Source organism: Apiospora marii (assembly GCF_038362585.1).
Source record: "Apiospora marii strain CBS 49790 chromosome Unknown utg000004l_segment0_segment1, whole genome shotgun sequence".
Lineage (NCBI taxonomy): Eukaryota > Fungi > Ascomycota > Sordariomycetes > Amphisphaeriales > Apiosporaceae > Apiospora > Apiospora marii.
This window is the reverse complement of record NW_027117376.1, coordinates 869,320-889,683: the sequence shown is the minus strand read 5'-3', so window position 1 is coordinate 889,683 and position 20,364 is coordinate 869,320. Positions and strand designations below refer to the sequence as shown.

General features: G+C 53.9%; 6 protein-coding genes across 6 annotated transcripts; 1 reads left to right on the top strand and 5 right to left on the bottom strand.

Moving 5' to 3' along the window:
• Window positions 1-3,450: 3,450 nt before the first annotated feature.
• On the bottom strand, window positions 3,451-4,770 carry PG985_007236 (uncharacterized protein; the record flags this gene model as incomplete). The annotated part of the gene is made up of 3 exons (XM_066827005.1): window positions 3,451-4,125; window positions 4,193-4,322; window positions 4,493-4,770. The coding sequence occupies 3 exons, from the start codon at window positions 4,768-4,770 to the stop codon at window positions 3,451-3,453; spliced, it is 1,083 nt and encodes a 360-aa protein (XP_066684680.1).
• A 1,088-nt stretch (window positions 4,771-5,858) lies between these two features.
• PG985_007235 (C2H2 finger domain transcription factor crzA) lies at window positions 5,859-8,055 on the bottom strand (the record flags this gene model as incomplete). Its single annotated transcript, XM_066827004.1, has 2 exons — window positions 5,859-6,847; window positions 6,903-8,055. 2 exons carry the CDS (start codon window positions 8,053-8,055, stop codon window positions 5,859-5,861), a joined length of 2,142 nt encoding a protein of 713 aa, XP_066684679.1.
• A 4,721-nt stretch (window positions 8,056-12,776) lies between these two features.
• Window positions 12,777-13,903, bottom strand: PG985_007234 (Alternative oxidase; the record flags this gene model as incomplete). The annotated part of the gene is made up of 2 exons (XM_066827003.1): window positions 12,777-13,206; window positions 13,266-13,903. 2 exons carry the CDS (start codon window positions 13,901-13,903, stop codon window positions 12,777-12,779), a joined length of 1,068 nt encoding a protein of 355 aa, XP_066684678.1.
• A 1,505-nt stretch (window positions 13,904-15,408) lies between these two features.
• Window positions 15,409-16,737, bottom strand: PG985_007233 (uncharacterized protein; the record flags this gene model as incomplete). The annotated part of the gene is made up of 2 exons (XM_066827002.1): window positions 15,409-15,895; window positions 15,965-16,737. 2 exons carry the CDS (start codon window positions 16,735-16,737, stop codon window positions 15,409-15,411), a joined length of 1,260 nt encoding a protein of 419 aa, XP_066684677.1.
• A 1,682-nt stretch (window positions 16,738-18,419) lies between these two features.
• Window positions 18,420-19,382, top strand: PG985_007232 (eukaryotic translation initiation factor 3 subunit J; the record flags this gene model as incomplete). Its single annotated transcript, XM_066827001.1, has 3 exons — window positions 18,420-18,560; window positions 18,616-19,304; window positions 19,367-19,382. 3 exons carry the CDS (start codon window positions 18,420-18,422, stop codon window positions 19,380-19,382), a joined length of 846 nt encoding a protein of 281 aa, XP_066684676.1.
• A 463-nt stretch (window positions 19,383-19,845) lies between these two features.
• Window positions 19,846-20,364, bottom strand: PG985_007231 (uncharacterized protein; the record flags this gene model as incomplete). The annotated part of the gene is made up of 1 exon (XM_066827000.1): window positions 19,846-20,364. The coding sequence occupies one exon, from the start codon at window positions 20,362-20,364 to the stop codon at window positions 19,846-19,848; it is 519 nt and encodes a 172-aa protein (XP_066684675.1).

Here is a 20,364-nt window from a genome sequence, read left to right as displayed (position 1 = left end):
ATCATAGCTGCCCCAAGCCCAACCACCTCGGAAATTCCTATGAGACATTCATTGAACCCCTCCTTTTTGCCAAAAGGGATTCGTTCCTCAGAAGACAGTTAAGAGCTCGCCATAATTTGGTTATTTTAATCATTTCTCATTTCGGTTCGTGTGAATGTTACCCTTATCATTGAACGCCTCCCTGCTCCGTTTGCCCTTATCCGATGTGCAGGGCGTATACGTGTAAACAGTAGAGATGTCTGAGATGGCTGGGGAGAGGACGAAGTTCTGGACGAAGGGATACTGGATACGGTGCTATGGGAATCTCCAGAAACATGCATACACGCGAACATTGCTGTGGTAGGTATGGGAACAATCGCTCCAGATATGTATGTAGGTACAGTTTTTAGGAGGGGGGTCGCCTTTGTAAGTAAGTCGCGCGGTGCATGCGAGGTATGGAGGAATCGGTCCAATGAGTCTGCCCCTCCAGAGCCCAGACGGGCCTTGCGCGTGTCCCTCGTCGTCTACGCGCACGAAGCGGCTCCTCCACCAAACCACCAGCTTTTGCTTATGCTGCTTGCTACTGGCACAATCCCATTGATCGACCCATTGAGAGATGTTGCCCGGCTGCAATGCACTGCACACCAAGTAAGGCAAGTATACAAGCAGTAGCGATACATGACAGCTGGGCAGCGATGCGGCCGGCCAGCTTGTATTGATCGGACTCCCAACCGATTTTCTGGATCGATGCCTGTCCACGTTGTTCAATACCCCATCCAACGGTGGAGATGATCGAGGCACCAAGAGCGTCTATCCGTACCAGACTTGCCAGACCCATCAATTGGCATATCATAGCCCTCAATTCCAAGGTTGTACGGTAACTGTAGATGCTAACCGCATTCACTGGCTTACTACGGCGCCTGTCTCCTGCGTGGACGGGTAAATTCTTCGCGCGGGCATCATCGGTAGCTAATGCGCGTGTTCTATCGACACTCCTCCCGAGATTCTTAGGGAGGGGACGGCATTCTCCCAGAGTCCCGCCCAGTGGGAGCCCGGTAGGGGCAGATCTCTGATGCGCCTTCCCACCCGTTTGGCCGAAATAGGCATCGCCGCATCTACACCGCTCCCAACATGCTGCACGACGAGGCTCGGAGCGACCTGGAGAAGATTCAGCCCAAACCAAACAGCCGACACACCTCAAAAAGTGGACGCTGATTCGTATACAAACCAAGCAGTGAGAACCCAGGGAAAATTTTCCAAATGCGAAACAAACTACAATGCAGCTCGCAGCCTTCCTGATGACGGCGACGCGTCGAGGCCATTCCAGTCGAGAATCAGTCGGCCCTGGTCTGGTTGGGGGCGGATCCTCGTCTCAGCCTCCAACGAGTTGGGGGCCTCTTCCATTGTCACACATGATAATCGACAATATAACAACGCCCAACACCCAACATCCAACACCCAATACCAATTACACATCGTTCACTACAGCTTCTCCGGCGGTCAGATCCAGGTGGCGACCTAGCCCGTCGGCATAATCCGTGATGCGAGAGCTGCGACCCTCCAAAACGAGGCTGTTGTATCCGACAAGAAAAAACTCTCGCAGACCGCAAGTTGAAGTGGACGAATAGCCTCGCAAAAAGCCCTCATTCCTCACGCACGGTTTTATGCAAGTTGATATACGATGCCATTAGCATGACGTTTAGCACGGCGTCGTCCGTCCATTCATACCCAACCCAGCACACACTACTCCTACTACCTACTACTGTGTTGGTAGGTTGCGTGTAAGTGGACATGCATCAATGGGCCGTAATGACGAGGCTGCACGCCAATTCGGGGCATTTGCCTCCCCTATGACCAATTCTTTTTTTGAGATGAACCGGTGAGACGACGCGGCGCGGGAACTACGCAACAAACCACCCTACATAATCTCCGCCGTGCCGGAATGAACGTGGAACAAGCGCAGCAAACAATCGGGAAGGCGCAGTTTTCTTTTTTCTATCCTCAGTGGTGTTCGTGTCGCGTCCGTTGGTGCTGGGACCGTCCGGCGGAACAAGCTTCAGGTAAAGTAGGATGACGGACGCACAGGTCCCTCCCCAGCCCGCCATTGTGGACGACAGTGAGACATGCGCGAGGGTAGATGGGAAGATGCATCAGAAATTATCTCAGATGTAAACAGGCGAGAGCCGCAACAGCAGCGCTTTTTACCATTGTTGCTAGCTGCCGCCGCCCCCAAGGTAGTATTGCTAACAAATAAGCTGTACTGCCTTGCTCAGCACTCTCTTTACTTTTACCATCTGACAAAAGCTTGTATGAAGAGAGACCAGGCCCCCAGAAGCGAACCAGCGGGGATGAACCCCGTCGAGCGGTCAGCGCGCCCCCGGGTCTGTGGCAAGCCTGCCTGCCAGCCCAGCAGCAACGGGTCCCCCAACGGGCCCTAAGTTTTAGCGGGACGAGGCCCGTCGTTTGGCAGGTCGGGTGTCCCGATCTAGAACGTTATGTGCAAGGGGGCCAGGGGCGTTCTGGACGATGATGCACGTCAACCTAGACCTGCCTGTCTACATCCCAAAGTACTACGCCCTGGGGGTTTTTGAGTTTCAGTGCCTATGTGTGCGATAGTGAGTATTAATGTGAGCACCCTAGTGTCTGCATTATATCCTTCTACTGAATCCGATCAGGTTGATTTACTGAGAATCCTTCGTGAAGGATTTGCGTATAGACTGGTGGGCGACGTTCGCGAAAACCCCCCTGACAGCACGTCGACAGATCGGCAGCTGAAGTTACGCCTTATGTTAGGGCTGTCCGGAGCATTCCGTGTGCTTTGGAAGTAGCAGATACCACTGGCCCCAGGATGGGCACGGCGCTACTAGAGGCTCTGGAGTTTGCACATCATCCATCAATCCACAGCTATGAGGGGAAACAATAGTCTAGTAGTTGATAGCTTGTGATATCAGACCACTACATTCATCAAGCACCGCAACGCCTCCCCCTCAGGATAGGTTACCTAGGTGGTAGAGAAGTATATGTCGTGTATAAAAGCAGACGTGCATTCTGCCAAGAGGCCTACTCTCGCCCCCCTTTTTTCTTACCAGGTAGGCATAACAACACACCACCTTGTCCTCAGGAGTAAAACAACACTGGGAGAAATTTCTTCCATCTGTAAATACGCATCACCCATTCGAATGACGAAAATCGAACATCTTTTCCTGATCCAGTGTTCTAAGGATGCGCACCCACATTCACTACCATGGATGGAAAGAAGATCTTAGCAAAACCTTTTATAGGATTCTCGAGGGCTGCCTGGCTGACTCTTACTCGACAGTATTTCTATGGGTAGCAAGCCAACGCCGTTTGTGTACGCAAAATTATGTTGAGATATGCTGTCATCCAGCAACAAAAGCAAATCATAGAAGCAATGCTTGCTTGAGACCGTGTGATAAGTAAGTCGTACACCGTAGTTCTCTTTTCCTTTGCTCAACCAGGGAGCTGATACACCAACTTCGTCCCAATACAGCCCCTGCCAGACCGGAGATCATCCAACCCCAGGAGCACCCCCTCGAGCCCATACTCCCCGCCACGGTTGACTTCCGGTGTACAAGGCTTCACGTCGCCGCTCTCGAGAAGTCGCCGCGTCAGCTCCCAGAACTGCTTGGCGAAATCGTACTCATCCGGATCGGCCTCCATCTCCTGTCCCATTAAGACGAACCGCTCCCCGAAAACGGTATCCAGGACACTGTGGACCGGACCCCGGACGGCCTCGTTGTACCGGGTCAGCTGCTCGCGGTCGACGGGCATAGCAGTTGCATACACCGGCTGGTCGCGCAACCAATTCGTCGAGAGCGAGGCGGCGCAGACCTCGGCGCCCAGGCCCGTGCAGTCCCAGGCCAGCCGCAGGGAGCCCGAAGTGACCTGCCGGATGCCGAGCGCGCACGATCCGCCGTCTTCGTAGTTGAAGACACAGTTGGCGCCCAGCGACGCCACAAACTGGGCCTCCTGCTTTGGGCTGATCGTGATTATGGCTAGGCCAGACAGGCGCGCGAACTGGATGCCCAGACGCCCCGTCGCGGTTTCGCTTCCGTAGATCATGATGTTCTGCCTGACGGAGCCCGGCGGGAGTGGTAGCTCGAGCGAGCGGTACAGGCCTTGACCCTGTAGGGATTTCGATGTGAGTAGGGCAGTCACCATCAGGAGGGGGGCATGGAGACATGGTACATACGACAGTGCAGATGGATCTGCCGAGCGTGGCGGCCTCCACGTAGCTGAGGTTATCCGGGATCTTGATTTGGAGATCGCCTTTGGCAACAATCCACTCGGCGAAGGCGCCGTTCTCGGGCTGCGCAACATCGCTGGCAGTTCGCAAGTCAGCCCCTGGTTCATTCTCATTTCCCCTGGCAGACTCAATTCCCCCCTTCTGGGGAGGTAGATGTCCTCTCAGATCGCCGTGCCAACTTAACATTGCGCAACAGAAGCGAAAGCAGAGAAGCCCCCATGGAAACGGGCTAAAGGTCAAACTCACCCGCCACGCACAACCCCCGCAATCCGATCCCCCCTCTCGAAGTCCTTGGTGACCGCCGGTCCGACCTGTTCTACGACGCCCGCGTAGTCGGTGCCGAGACGTGCACCAGGCGGCGCGATCCCTGCCGGGACACGTTCCCAGTCCAATAGGTTGAGACCGACGGCCTTCACCTTGACGAGCACGTAGTCGGCGCGGAACCGGGGCAAGGCGACGTCGCGGATCTCCATCTTGCCCCCCTCGACGGCCACGATGGCCTTGATGGTGGTAGGGGGGGCCATTTAATACAAGTCCGTAGAGAGATGAGTTTGATTCCTTTCCAGTAAAGCGTGCTGCAGTGTTTTGTTATCATTGACAGGTATCACTGTGCTGTTGGGAGATGGCGGGATAATGTTACGAAAGTGGTGGATGTAGTGCCTCTATGACTTGATTGTAGCTCGTTATGAAGTCTTTGCATTCAATAAGACCGCTTACTTTTGAAGATCTGGTCTGGGTAGTCACTATCCAAAAGAATGAGAGAAGAAGGCAAGTACAGATCGTGGGAAGCTCGCTTGTGATGTGTGTCTGTCCTGGCCTCTTTCCCTGTCATCCGCATGATGCCTTGTGATAAGACAACCTTCCTCTTAAGTGGCCCAAGTACACGGCAACTGCGATCAATGGACGTCAACTGGGCTGATGGGCCGAACGGGGCTCCGCCTTTATAATGCCTTGGATTTCATGTTGAATCCAGGGCAACCCACAAGTGAGACTGGTGGGTGCATCCCAAGAGTAGCACTCAAAGTTGTCTGATATGCCATTTGGTAGTTGTGCGTTTTATTTCGACACGCGCGAGCTACGTACGCAGCCAAAGTACCTTCCTTACCTAACCGAAATGTGGGATCAAGTTGATCTGATCAAGACCCCGCGTTGGGTCGTTCGTCGCCAAATAAACCCCGCTATTCCTTCGTCGTGCTTTATCGAAGGAGTATGGTAAGGTAGATAGGTATGTTACAGGCCTCTTGAGAAGAAGGGTCAGGCTCATATGAAGATGGCAGAGACAAGCTGAGGATATTCGAAAACAGAAAACAGAGCAACTCCGTGTTGGTATCTAAAATAATGCCGTCTAGTCATATCGTGATCTGAATAGAATCAAGAAAAAGAAAAATTGGAAGCCGCTTCCACCCACACGACACCCGTCGTGTAAATATTCTCAGCCGTGAAGAGTAATCCTTTCCAAAATCGCTGTCCATGTCATCCATCAATCCACGCTCTCGGGAAGCAAGAATCCAAGCCCGCGCATCTTGTTTGCTTTCCCCCCAAATCGTTAAAACCCAGGAAAACCCCCCCAAAAACAAAACCAAGAATCAAGGTCAACCAACCAACCCCTTTTCTACCGACCACCATAGTCGCTCACGTATCCTATCTCGCCGAAGTTTTGCTGCATCCCGCCCTCGCCGAAGCCTGTGCCCGGACCGCTCACATAGCCGTTGTCGTCACCTTCGTCGTAGTCTGAGGCGTCAAAACTAGAGCGGCCACTGAGCTCATCTTCCACCCCACCAACATCCTGGGTCTGCCAATTCATCTGCGCCAGGGCAGGGTATTGTGCTAGCAAGGAGGCTGGCAAAGCAAAACCACTTTGGTCCATGGACGGATACGCGTTGGGATCCATCATAGCTTGCTGCGCTGCCATGTTCTGCGCCATGTTATGCATTCGTTGCTCTTGCCATACTCGTTGGCGCTCGAGCATCTCTTCATCGAGCAAGGGCTTGATGCATATCCGGCCAGCTTCTGACCGGAAATGCCGACCCAGAGCATCGGCACGCGCGAAGCGTCTGCCGCAGCCCCATTGCCCGCCTGCCTTGAGGTCACCCTTGCAGACAAACTTCTTCTCTCCGGAATGGAGGCCTTCATGACGCTTCCTGTCATGCTGTCTTGCAAATGCCTTCCCGCATACCGTGCATACAAATGGCCTCTCATCGGTGTGAGTGCGGAGATGCGATCGCAGATTGTATGCGCGCGTAAACCTCTTGGGGCAGAGAGTGCATTGGAATGTAGCCGGGTGCTTTTGGACGCGCTTGGAGTTCCCACTCTCTTGCGCAGCCTGGTATTCGGGGTCTGCGAGTCGGAGAGCAATGACGTTGTTGGGGACCGCTGACATCGACTGCCGCCTTCTAGATGCAGCACTAGCACTGCCTGAACGGTCGCTTGGCGATAGCGATGGTGAAATAGACCGTGAGGAATCTGATCCTGAGCGGCTGCGCGAGACCAAGTCGGCCCCCAAATGGTTGGACAAGCTTCCCGGTGTACTTGTCCGAGATATGCCAGGACCACCGCTGTTGTAGGGGTCAGTGACCGCTCGTTGACGACCACGGGCTCGGCCTACACTTCGGTTAGTCATCGTGGATTCAAGCATGGGGAAAGAAGTGTAGTATACCTCTGTCAGGCGGCGTTAGTGAAGTCTGGTCCATTGTTTGCTTAGGCATCTCGCCACCCTGCCTGGCAGTGGGCGCAAAGTCAATATTGATTGCAGGAGGCTGCATTTGGCCCATGCCAACATCGGCAGGAAGGGAGGGGAATGCCTCCGGGTAGCTGATTGTCGGCGCGCTCACGAATCCCTGAGACTGGCCGGCCAGGGCGTAGTGTTGATTGTGCTGGCCCATGTCTGGCATCTGCTGCGGAGGGATGCGCGGGGACATGGCAGGGCTGTGTGATGGACTCCGGCCCTGCGCCAAGTGGTGAGGATCCGAGATGCTGAAGCTACCCAGCCCGGCGCTCACGCCATCGTAGAACCCGTCCTGCGGCCGCTGCATTGGAGAATGGCCGTGTTCGGAATGTGCGTTGTCGAAGTTGTCTTGAGCAATCAAGTTGGGCGAGTGCTGAGCCGAGGAGACGTCCGAGTACTCAGAGGGGGAGCGGCGGTGCCCTTGGAATTGCGCAGCAGACCAATCGACCTGGTTTCCTAGGAGGGCAGCTTCGGGACCGAGCGAGGTGTTCCTCGAGTGCTGGTGAGGAGAGGGCGAAGCAAAGTGATGCTGGTTGAAAGCCGGCGACTGGTGTGCGGAACCAGGTTGGTGGGGGTCTGGCTTGAGGTGGTGAGGAGGCGTAGGGGAGTGATGTATCTGGGGCGAGGTCATATTGTTGATATCTGGGGTTCCAGACGGCGCGCTACCACCAAATAGGGGACTGTTGAACTGGTCTCCCTGGGTGGTGGGTGGGAAGAGGGAGAAGTCTCCGCCTCCGTTGAAGTCGGGGGTGAGCAGGTTCTGGTTGAAGCCGGCCTGGGTCTGGGTAGGGAAGGTCGTGTCGAAGGAGGACGTGTCAGCCAAGCCCTGCGTCGGATCCAGGAACTGGGTTGTTGCGGCAGTGGTGTTGTAGTTGTTGAAGTCGGTGGATGCGTACTGCGGTTGCTGCTGGATGTTTGTCGTGGTGGAGTTGTCGAGGCCAAGTCCGAGACCGATAGTGGCATCGGAAGACGGGTAGGGATGAGGCGAAGGAGAATGGCTATTTCTTATATGAGGCTGCTGATGACCGGCAGATGGGGACCGGCCACGAGCCACATGGGCTCCTTGTGCAGCTTGTTGATCCATAGCAGCAGCAATGTTTCTAAAGACGGAAGCAGACGTTGTGTCGCGAGGCAGAATCGCCAGTCAGCCTTTCAGGCACGCTGGCACCGTGGCGATGCAACGGGCACAGCCCCGAAAGTGCGCGATCCTCTTAGCGTGAGACGAGCGCTGGGATTGGCCCTTGGAAAGCAGAATGCGCCTGGGGGGGGGGGGTATAGGTGCAGACGAATGGAGATTGTAGGGCTACGTATGCGAGACGTTGCGCGTAGGTTGTAGACAGGTCGACCGCTGTCTCAAGTCATGTTATGCGATGAAAGTTCGCAATTGGGGAAGGGGGGAAGAGAGAAGGACAGCTCGTCTCATCACACTTTCTCGGGACTTCTAAAGTAGAGTATGTGTGAGTGACGAGGGAGGATAACCCCCCCAAACCCATCAGCCCAGTGGGAGAGAGTGGGATTGGTGCGCCCAGTCCTAGTCGTCCTAGTGCCTGTTTCCAAGTGCTCTCCAATGCCCAATCCACCCAGCGAACCCCAGTAGGGGTTGTGGGTAGTTGAAGCAGGTTCTACTTGGGCAGGTACCTGCACCACCACCCTGCCGTGCGAGTCTACTTCTCGGCGCAGAGAGGTCCTTTCAAGGGTTTTGGGCCTTGGCACGATGCAGTGGACTTTTCAGGGTGATCCAAACTCGTCTCGTCTTCTCCACAACCGTCCATCTTCACCCCCTCGGAAAACTGAGCGAGAGCGGCTGGCTGCCCGGCACCGGGGACAAGGAAATTGATTGCCTACAACCCAGCAAAAAGGTCAGGAAGACCCCGGCGGAACATGACGTGGGGATATGGTCTCGACTTACAGGGTGAAAGACACGCAGAAAAAAAAAGGTCTTGACGTGTTCGGTCGCAGGCGCACCATCAGATTCGTCGAGGACAGTTTCTGCACAGCCTACCTACCTCGGTTGAACACCCAACTTGATACGCAGTACACCGGATACGTCGTCAAGTACAGCAAAAGCAGGTACTTGCAGCAGCTATGGGGGGCCCATCAGTTCGGTACTCCTCTCTATCAGTCAATGCAGTTAGCGAGCTTGCTAGCACCCAGCCAGCTAGCACACACACCTACTCAGGGCCCTCCTCGTATGATACCAGTACATGAATGGACGGTTCGCGATGCTGTAGCCCAGAGCCAGTGAGTGACAGAGAGGGGGTTGGTCCACCAGCGCTAGGCTAAAAGCTCATCAAGTCGCTATTAGACGGGCTTCAAGCGGGTCTCTGCTGTCTAATGTTAGAAACCGACCGACCTGATCTGCTTTTCCTAACCCCCTCTATTAGTTATTGATATAAGCCCAATTACTGCATGCTCAAAGATGAATGGCTGCAGTACGTTAGTAGCTATGTTCATCAATGGATCCCTCCATTGGCCGGCCGGAGATGGTCAACGGTGAGTAAATCGTTCAGAAACTCTAAACCAAATGACAGGTTACATGTGTACCTCTCACATATGATACAACAATGCAGGTGCTGAACATGTGAAGTTATGTAGTAGTTTGGACAAGTGTAACGCCGGATGGCTCAAGTATACGACCAGGGCTTGGATTGCAGGTTGAGTAAGATGGACTGTTGCGAAAAAGACTGCTTACCCGTCAAGCAACACCCCTGAACACGGTATACAGACAGACGGGGCAGACAGCAACCCCATTGGCCATTGCCCATCATATTTGGGCCATCCAGACACGCTTTGGGCTAACCCTCTCTATCTGCAATTCTATTAGTGTTATTCTCCTACATTACACACATTTATGTATGTCAGACGGTTCGCACCGGCCACACACAATAGTAAAATGAAAACTGGGGTAATTCACGGACGTCGCAATAGGAAATCAGTGACCAGGCTCTCCCTCCGTCGATATTGTGAGATGAACAGAGAGCATTGTGCTGACTAGGGCCGTATTCTGGACCGTACTTGTGATATGACATGGCCGGCAAGGGTACCACGATCTGCCTCTTGTCGGAACAATAAAGTTGGCCTACCAGCAGTCGGCCGTGGAGTCGGGCGCTTATCGAGCATGTACCTGCACTATACGTACTGTAACACCGTCAACCACCAGAGGTGTACATGATGCCTGGTATCATTTGGAATCAAGACGCTAAACCCTACCGCAATGCGCCCAGCACACGCTTGCTTCCGGCTACTTGCTATTTTCCGCCTTTTCGCCCGCCGTCACGACTCACACAATACCACTGGCTGAGTATGGGAATTAACAGAGAGGGCTTCGCAAACCTACTGGTCGGCCATCCCATATCCTCGCCCGACGCAGTGAGGCGGGATGAAAGGTGACCGACAGCCGTTATAAACCAGATGGAAGAGGAGGCACTAGTACGCCACCACCAAATTGGGTACACATGTCAAGGTCTATCTATGTATCGAGCACACAAAACTGACTGACTGCCGTCTCCCTCACCTTTCTCTCCCGACGCGACGCCCGATACGGAGCCCAGGGTGAATAGAGAGAAAAGTGTCAAGGCGCCTGATCGCCAAGATTCGGGACTACGGTCCTATCTCGATGCGTGCAAATGAGACGAGCTTGAGACGATCGAGACCAGCTTGCGTCGTAGACAGGCAGGATCCGAGGTGACATTTGATTCGGCCAGGTGAACGCCGCTTTTCCCCATAACCGCGAATCCTCTCCCCGCGCGTATCACACCCTTCTAGAAGGAATCGGTCGTCTCCGTGAACGCGTGATGAGAGAGGAGTCCCAAACATGGGCAGGAAGCAAGAGTACATACCTACCTACTGTAGCATCGTGCGCATTGGGCGTTGGCGGCACACGCCCACCAGGCTTGCGAAAGACTCCGGAAAGGATGTGACTCAACTTTCGCAGATCACCCACGACGTCGGAGTTTTTGATCGTGCCTAAGGATGTTACAAATGCCACTGAACGCTACTATACTAGCTGAGGCAGATACATGCACTGTATTGGCCTATAGTGTATATGTATCTGCTTGCTGTTATTGGCCGGCAGTCGGTGGGAATCTCGTAGATATCTCGTAACTAGACAGCGTTTTATACGCTGTGTAATGCCCTGGTCCCATCGAACATCAATAATAAGTCCAGTCCAGACAACGACAACAATGGGGACCTGGTGAAAGGACAATGCATAACATAACACACGCACACTAATAAAATGAAATCGAGTTTTATCTCCATATCGGAGCGTACCTATCTGCGAGAGGTTGACAAATCTTTGGTTTGCCTGGATCCTTGAAACGTCGGGTCCTTGAAACCCACCACCAGTTCCCCCTTCTGGCCCTCTGGGTCGGCACTCTACAGCAAAAGGTACATAGCACGCAGTCCCTGCGGCAGGCCCGCAAGTGCAGCAGTACCTGCCTACCTGCCTACAACATATGAAAGCCGGACAGGCAATCTATCCTTACCGCATCCCCCCATGGATGGGCATACACAACCGGAGCCATTTAGCGAACAAGGGAGCAAGGGATGACGGGGGGAGGTTCGTCGAGTCGTGCATCTAGCGCGCCCGAAACGTGTACAGGCCTTGGCGAAGTGTCCACGATGACAGAAACTTGCTCTTTTCGAGGCAGCTGTGGTGACATGCCGTGAGTGATTGGCCGACAGGCGTGTGGTCCGTGGGAGAGGGAGATGGGAGAGGGAGATACAGATTTACCGTTCCCCCCAGTCTGCCCCTCGCACCAGAGACAACACACGGACGGACAGAAAAATGAAATCCGGAATGTCTTTTCTATCTCATCCACCGGCATACGCAAGCAGAGCAAGTTTACCCGTCCAGCTATACGTATGTAGCAGATAGAGAGATGCACGACCTATGAATACCACTATAGGCCGGTGGGCTTCTGCTATTCCATCAATGGTGGTTTCGATCTCCCGGAGCCCGACTTGCCGGGTTGGGTGGTGGGTATGGACTGTCGTAACCACTGCAACAGTGCAGAGTGAGTTGCGTTAGCTAAGGCAGGCACGCACAGCCCCCCTCTAAAAAACACCACACCAAAAGAAAGAAAGGCAGAAAAAGGGCGCGTTTATTTCGACGTGGGGTATTGTGGCTGTCGGCGGCTGTGGGAAGCTTATTGTTTCCAATTTTGGATTCGACCCCCCCTACCTGCCCTACCTGCCTAACCTGCCCTGCTGTCAACCACCTTCACAAGCGCGGCCGGCATGAGCCACGATCTCGTGGCACCATGAAGTCATCCCAACCATTGCGTTCGTTCGCCGTTCAAGCGCTCGGTCGATCATATAGGGCGTCTTTTGATCCCCCGAGTCAGACGCATTGCGGCGGAGCAGATATTTCGGCGCGCCGATCGACTTCTCAAATCACGTACCTGTCTGTCTCCCTTGGCTAACCCCATGAACTAGGTCCAGGCTTGCATAATATTCTATTCTAGGAATAACTCTTGCGAGGATCAAAAATATCTCTATCTATTTGTCTACCAGGGGCGGCTGAGAATCCGCAAGTCCGCCAACGACCAAAACAAAAATCACGCCGGAGCTGAGAGGTATCTAGGGATACAGTATAGCGCCAGAAACGCCAGAAACGCCATGCAAGAGTACCTCACGCCCAGCCAGAACCTCGTATTCCGGAGGAATTGCGAGAAAAGAGAAAAAGGAAATCCAAACCCATGCCCGGGTTCTCCTTTCAGTCCAGCACCTAGTTGCCTGTTTGTCTGTCCGTCGCTGGACCGAAGCCATTGTCCACCGTTGTTTTTCTGCAGCACATACTCATTACATAACCTCGGCCCGCTCATATCCCTGCGGCTTGAGAGCAGGTCGCGGTGGCTCCTGGCCGCTCTTGTACTCGCTGACGAAGGGGTTCGGGTCCTCCTTTTGGTTGAGGTTGCTGAGAGTATGGTTGACGCCGCGGTGACACGCCTCGTCGGCGCGGATGTACATGATCAGGTCTCGCATCGATCGTTTGCCCTCGGGCATTTGCCAGTACTTGACGGCGATCTCGGGGATCTTGAAGTTGGGGTCGGTCCATTTCGGCAGCTGCCCCTCGTCTATCTGCTTGATGCACATGGTGTAGGTATGGACGGCCTCCTCTTCTAGATAGCCGACGAATCTGTGGGTGAGCCTGGGTGATATCAGGTAGGACAGGAACATAGAGTTGAAGTAGACACCCTGTGCGAGGACGATGAACGACTTCATGAACCATCTAAACCACTGTCAGCAACGATGAGCTCTACAGGGAAGGATATGTTAGGAGATACTAACCCGGGCTCACACATCTTCATGAATGTCAACAGGTGCATTCGTTCGTTGTAGGATTCCTCAATGAGCGTTTCGATCCAGCCGTTATCACGCTTGAGCTGTCGGATACTTTGGAGATGCCTCAGCATACCTGCAACCATACCGGGGACGCCGGCTATTGATTCGAGGAACAGGAAGCGGATCAGCCATTGGGCTTCGGTAAGGGGCTTGATTGCCGTTACCGCCGTTGTGGGGTTTGCCTTGTCGACTTTCTGCTCCTTCTGCATGCCGGTGGTGAAGTCCATGCCCCAGCGGCAGAAACGCATGAACTTCCAGGCCACCCGCTCGCCCATGGTCTGAGGGGGTCTGTGGTCAGGAACGACGTCGAGCATCTCCTGTTCGGTGTATCCGTGATGGGGCCATGCTGGTAATGTCTGGCGGATGTGCTCCGTCTCTTTGACGGGGAAGAAGTCGCGGAGTTTGCAGTCTGGGGTCGTAGAGAAGGCTCTCGAGTTACCGCGCTGTTGGATGCATATTGTGGTCCCCTTCAGGCCAGCACTGTACCCAGGGCTGGAGTTGTGAAGAAGAGGAGCTATCACCCTGGATAGCTGAAGGGCCTGGCTTGGCGTACAGAGCTTTGGTTGAACTCTGACTGACAACATGAGGAACAGAGTAAGGTAGAATATGTGGGATATTGGGGAGTAGGACTCTAAACAGAGTGATGAGGATGTTTATTGAGGTAAGTGATGTGTCTTTGTGTCAAGGTGGCAAACTAGGGATGTTCCTTGAGGTGCCTGGAGATTTATATGATCTTACACAAGGGCCAAAGGCCCCCCTTATCCTGCTCATGACGGGATACGTACTGGAAGAATTTGAATCGGCGAAGCCAACGCGCCGAGCCAACCCGGATCACTGGAATTCAACATTTTGGTCTGGTGACTCGTAGAGTAAGAGAAAAAAACTGGATGTAGGGAGCAGTCGGACCGCTGCATAAGGTCTTAGCCTCACAAGCGCCACGGGAAGCAAACGCCGTACACTTTCCGGGCACTCGGGTCAGCCGCATCTTTTATATCGAGTTGCCGCCCTCCCAAGCAACTGGATCCCACCCCTTATGCCAGTCATTCTAGACGTGTCACCTCGCTCATTCCGACAGCTATATTAAATATACTTCAATTATCACAAATAACAAAAGAATTGGACTGAAACAGATCTTTTAATCGTAGGAAGGGATATGGTTGAGTCAGCCGCGGGATCTGGAATTTGAGATTATCGGGAGCTAACGGGGATGGGATTTGGTCCAGTGCCCCAATGCCCACACAAAGGCCCATTCCGGCCAGTTTTCGTGAGGGAGCGGAGGCAACAAACTAGCTTCAGCTGTGGCCGTCAATCCGTGCTAATGAATCCAGTACCCTTGTTTTTTTGATTGGTTTTGGTTCTTTTCATTCATCATGTCGGGTTTATTGCTCTTGGGACTTGTCCAACTCCGAAGGTCACACGGCCTTTATTACGTAGATGACCCGACTGCAGCCTCATGCGTGGGGCTGAGTGTGTGTAGCCCCCCAATACGACCACGGCAAGTACTGGTAGATTGCCTATCACTGCGATTCTAGGCCTGTGCTTGGGGACTTCTCTGAAAGAAGGAAAAAAACTGCTGTATTGAATGGATGAATGCGTGCATGCTGGCGCGTGTTCTGTAGAATCTTACGCTATACTCGGAGTGAGCACAGCATAAAGCATTCAGCTTACCTGATACCAAACTTCGGTGTCTTGCATAAGTAAAATAGCAACGTTGCCCACCGGTTATGGTGTAAATGAAACCTAGGGATAGCCCTTTACGACACCTGCAACAACAGTGGCATAGCCATGTCGAGTAGCAAATATCGAATATCCATCTCTGGTAGCATCCCTCATGGTCATGCTCTATTACTTATTGCATCCCCTGATATTGCCAGCTGACATACGACCAGGTACAGAGGTAATCAACGTATCTAACGTAAGCGGGTGATAAGAGCTGCGGTCTGGAGCGTTGGCTGACATTCGCCGTGGCATCTTCTTGCCATTGATCTGGGCGTCGTGTGTAGGGTTGAGACTCGGGTCTCGGTTACCTTACATCAGGACTCAGACCTATTATTGATTTACGTGGTTTGGCAAGTTCTTACTCAATGTCTCACTGGTGGCCCATTTCTCTTGGACCTAGCTGTCCCTCGCAAAATACAGGTGCCAGGAAAGTGTTCTTAAGCCCTTCCTTGTCCTCCCTCCACCCTTTCAGGATGATATCCCGCCCCAGAGTCAAGGCCGCCAGCACCGTCGGCAAGGGATACGGGAGGGGCGCGTTGCGGTCCCGCCGGTAGTACCAGCAGATCAGATGCACGCCAGCGTGGACGGCGACCCGGAATGCAAAGTCGTCGTTACTTTTCAACAACGGCGGGCCGCCGTAGCCCTCCACGAAGCCCTCGAGAACGGGAAGGCTGGCGCTGGCGCCGGCACTGGCGCCGCTGAAGTGGTGGCGTTCGTAGAGGTCGGCCAGCATGCCGCCGATGTCCACGGCGCGGTGGCCGTATTGGACGTTTTCCCAGTCGATGATGAAGAGCTGGTTGGGTTCTTCTTGGGTGGATTGCTGCGCGTCTCGCCAACGGCTATTGGGGAGTAGAACACTGTTTTACCGAGATCCCTGTGATCAATTGATGGGAAAGCCATAGTTGTGTTCGGTACTGTCCACTTACTTGCCCGACCAAAAGTCGCCATGGATGAGGCCCCGGGATTCGTCGCCTTCAGCCGGCGGCCGCTCGAACTCCTGCTCCATAGTGGCTTGGACCTCTTCTAGCGTGTCCTTGCAGCCCTCGACGAGGAGCTCCGGGTGACGCTCCAGGATCTCGATGAAGCTGTCGTAGGTAATAAGGCACTTCAGTCGGCGCATGCCGAGGTTGGGTCCTACCTGCGCCTGGAGGGGCCTCTGGGCGGGCATGGACGACCAGTCGTGGAACTCGCGGAGCCAGGAGCCCAGGGCATGGCCGACGGCCTTCGGGCCCGATCCCGGCAGGTTCTTCTCGACGGCGGCGGCGGGGGACTGCAGCATGGTGGTTAAGTCCGTCGTGTCGGCAAAGTCTTGGAGGATCTGCGTGTGTGTCTCTCGGTCGAAGTGGTAGAGCTGTGGCACCCGGACTTCGACCGCACAGCCGCTGCCGGTGGTGACGAACCGAGGAAAGCCGTCCAGGGCGTGCAACATGGTCGCTTCGTAGTCGCACCTTGTGATGTCCAGGGGAAAGTCGCGATTGATAGCGACAGAATCAGTAGAGTGTTTCACTACGACCGTCTTGGTGCCTTCTGCCGTTCCGGACCCGCCGGTCAGGGGCTGGAGGAGGGTGCCTCGATAGAGGAAGTTTGCGGTGCCGCCGCTCAGTTTTGCCAGGGCCGAAACGGCGTAGGGTGTCGGGGCCAGCTGGTCCCGTACTCGCTGGGCCAGCGTGTGCTCTTCTGCTGCGGTAAGTGGTGCCATGGTGTCAGAGAACCAACAGATTGTAGAGGCCCTGGAGATATATCGTCGATATGGCCGAGCCTATGGGACATACATTCATGCGGCAGGTCAAAGGATTTGTCGGATACAATGATGAGCGAGTAGGTATGGGCAGGGTATGAGTGAGTCACCCTCCCACCAATCACCGAGGATGCCATCTGTAAGCTGTGACCTTGAGTCCTGCGAACTGAATCCAGGAGATGCAAGTAGCGAAGCCATTCCCCCGGAGTTCATTGCACAGTCAAACGGCTATTGCCATACAAAACCGCAGGAGACAACTTCTATCTCAGGGGCATTCGCATTCATGTTATGTATGGTGAAGGCCCCTGCAAATCGCCACCACGGCCCCCCTTTACATGCCGCCCCGTACACCTGGGGAAGATTGCCCCGCCCCCATGGGCCAGCCACATCGCGGGGTTGATGACTATATCAAGCGAAGAAGAGTCAACATCTCCAATATATTTGAGAAGATCCAGAAAGGGTGTCGTCAGATATACAAGCTACCCCTATTTGACTGAAAGTAGCGAAATAGGGGTAGCTCGTATATTTTGGTTATGCGTGGATTTCGATACAGGCCTAACTCTACAGCTTTGCTTCTGTCACAGCGCTTCTATTCTCTTTGAATATCGGACAGTTCATCTAGCCCTTAATTCGATTGCTATTTGGCAGGTTATGTTTCATGAACCGAGTAATCTTCTCACCTATCTAGTCAGTTCAGGTGGAAGTATGCATTAAGGAGATAACCGAACAGCTGGAACGCTGCTTCCATCTTTGTTGCAGGGATCCATTCAACGTGGTTCAGGAAGGTGATGTCATCCATGCAGCATTGGCTCAGGTACATATTTAATAGATTCAAGCATTCCCTTGTTCTACCTAAGGGTCTACTGATGTTATACAGACATGATCCGTATCCTCTGGATTCCTTTTTCATGATGCAAGTGAGTATTGGTGTGTATTGGTTTGCTTCTCATATCCCGAGATTGTGTAGTTCCTATACAGGCGTGTAATAGTTCGACTCCCCAGTCGGAATGGATACAAAAATAGCTGGAGTTCCTTGGAGAAGTCCCCAGTCCGGTCTTTATCAGATCAGGTAGGGCGGTCGTGCACGAAATTTTTTTGTGCCCAACCAGCAGCAACCCCTCCAAAAATCTGACAATTTCCCGCCCAGGGCTTGTGAAGACCAGCGAGACCATTCCACTGTTTCCTTCTTCCTTCCCTTCCTAAACCGACCGACTCGTTCAACCCATACACGCCGATAAAAACAAAAAGAAGGAACAGAGACTGTACACCAGCTCTCTCCTCGCAAATTCAGAAAACAAGCAACGCGTCGCATTCGATTTTACAAACGACTTTTGCTGTCAAAATGCCCCCCAAGCAGTGGGGTAAGTTCAACATTGCCATGTACCCCTCCTAGTCGAAATGGTCGCAAATGTACAAGGCGCACACAATCTGCATACGGGTGGTGAGCAAAGGGCCACATCGCCGATATCCTGTCATCATACTGCGTGATTCTTTGTCGCGTTGCCTGCATTGCCAGGACGCCTGCAACACAGAATGACGGACAGGACTCGACAGTGGGCCCCAGCTGCCTCCATGTATGGCTTGATATGCGACTCCCCAGTGTAGTTCTGGCGCATCTGGACCATGCAGCTTCTCGGCTAGGTATGGACTCTGCTGACCGCTTGTCCTCCTTGAATATAGACGAAGAGGAGTCCGACTCCAGCAGCTCATCTGTCTCCCCGGCTCAGGCCGCTGCCATTGCTGCCGGCCGCCGCAAGTTCGATGACGAAGAGGACGATAGCGATGTATGCTGACCGATAACTCTCCACGGTTCGCGACATACTAACCCCCTTCCTCCAGGTTCTAGAGTCATGGGATGCTGCCGAGGACTCCGAAGTCGAGCGCGAGAAGGCCAAGAAGGCCGCAGAGGTCAAGGCCAAGGCCGACGCCGAGGCCGCTGCCAACAAGAAATCCAAGAAGCAGCGTATCGAGGAACTCCGGGCTGAGCGGGCCAAGATGCTGGAGGAAGGCGATGAGAGCGATGACGAGACCGAGGCCCAGCGCCGCGAACGTCTCAAGCGTACCGAGCTCGAGTCCGACTTGAACCACGCCGCCGATCTTTTCGGTGGCATCGGTGTCAACCCCAACCGCAAGGCCGTGTCTGCTGGCGCTGCCATCCCCATTGACCCCAAGGACCCCAGCAAGACTGTCAACCTGGGCACGCTCCCTCTGATGAACCCCCAGACCAAGCTGCAGTTTGAGAACATGCGCAACGTCCTCGTTCCCATCATCGGCGGCAACTCCAAGAAGGCCCACTACACTCTGTTCCTGCAAGAGTTCTCCAAGCAGCTGGCCAAGGATCTGCCCAGCGACCAGATCAAGAAGATCGCCAGTACCCTGACTGCTCTCAGCAACGAGAAGATGAAGGAGGAGAAGGCCGCCGACAAGGGCGGCAAGAAGAGCAAGGCCCAGAAGACCAAGACCAGCGTGGTGGTTGGCAGGACCAACCCTGCCGCCGACACTGCGACCTACGAGGACGACTTTGGCGAGTATGTTGTCACTTCGCGAACCTAACCCCTATGTGGACCTCGAATGCTGACAATATTCCCAGTGATGACTTCATGTGAAAGGCTCCTCAAGCAATACCTATCACTGGAGATGGCTCCATGGGGGCTCTATAAGCGACACTTCCGGGTTGAACTTGTGCTCCCGAAACGCTTGGATTCTGCATATGCCTACGCCCGACATAGCTGGTCTGGCCCTACAGAGAGACTTGTACGAGAGTCGCTTCATCAAGCTACATATGCGGGCATGCCAAGGAATGGGACCTCAAGTCGGCTTTAGTCCCATCGAGCACGCAAGGCTATCGGCGTCTTCCCCAGTGGGGACGGGGCGCCGGCAACCCGTCGCTCGCGGGCAAGGGAGGGACCTACACTATAGAGACGTTTTAGGCATTCGCATTGCTAGTTTGAGCGGACAAATGCATCGGGGGGACACCTGGGGGTTTGCGCGATTCCTGCATTTCTGCATTAATGCATGGTCTGACTTGGCCAAGCGTATAGAGATGATAATAGACTTGAGGCTGTTACCTCAACTAAATTGCGGGTAGTCATCTTCCCACTCATGTTCTCCTGGGCCATATTGGGCCATACGCTCTCTCCAGATTTGCTCTCTTTTCTTTCGCAATTCTGCCGCTACAGGTATATCTTGACGACCTTCCTCCAGAACAATGCGCTTGTCTCGAGACTGTTCGCCATCAACAGTATTGGCTCCCTCGATCCGTATCCGCATTTCCAGAATGTTTCTTTCCAGGAACGTCGCGGCGTTCACGGACACTGTGAGTCTATAGTGCGATGGCGGCGAGGACTTGGGGTCATACACCAGTATCGTTTCCGAATGTTCCTGATCCGTCGATGGGGATAGGAATTCTTCTATCGCGAAGAATTGATCAAACATAAACTGCATCTGGACCTGGGGGTCCTCCGACCTAAGCAAGATCTCAGCGAATGCTCGTGTATACTTATCGATTTCCTCCTTGGTCTTCCATGGATGCATTAACCGTTCTGACCGGTCTAGGTCTCGCCAGTACTTCGTGCTCAGCTCGCTCAT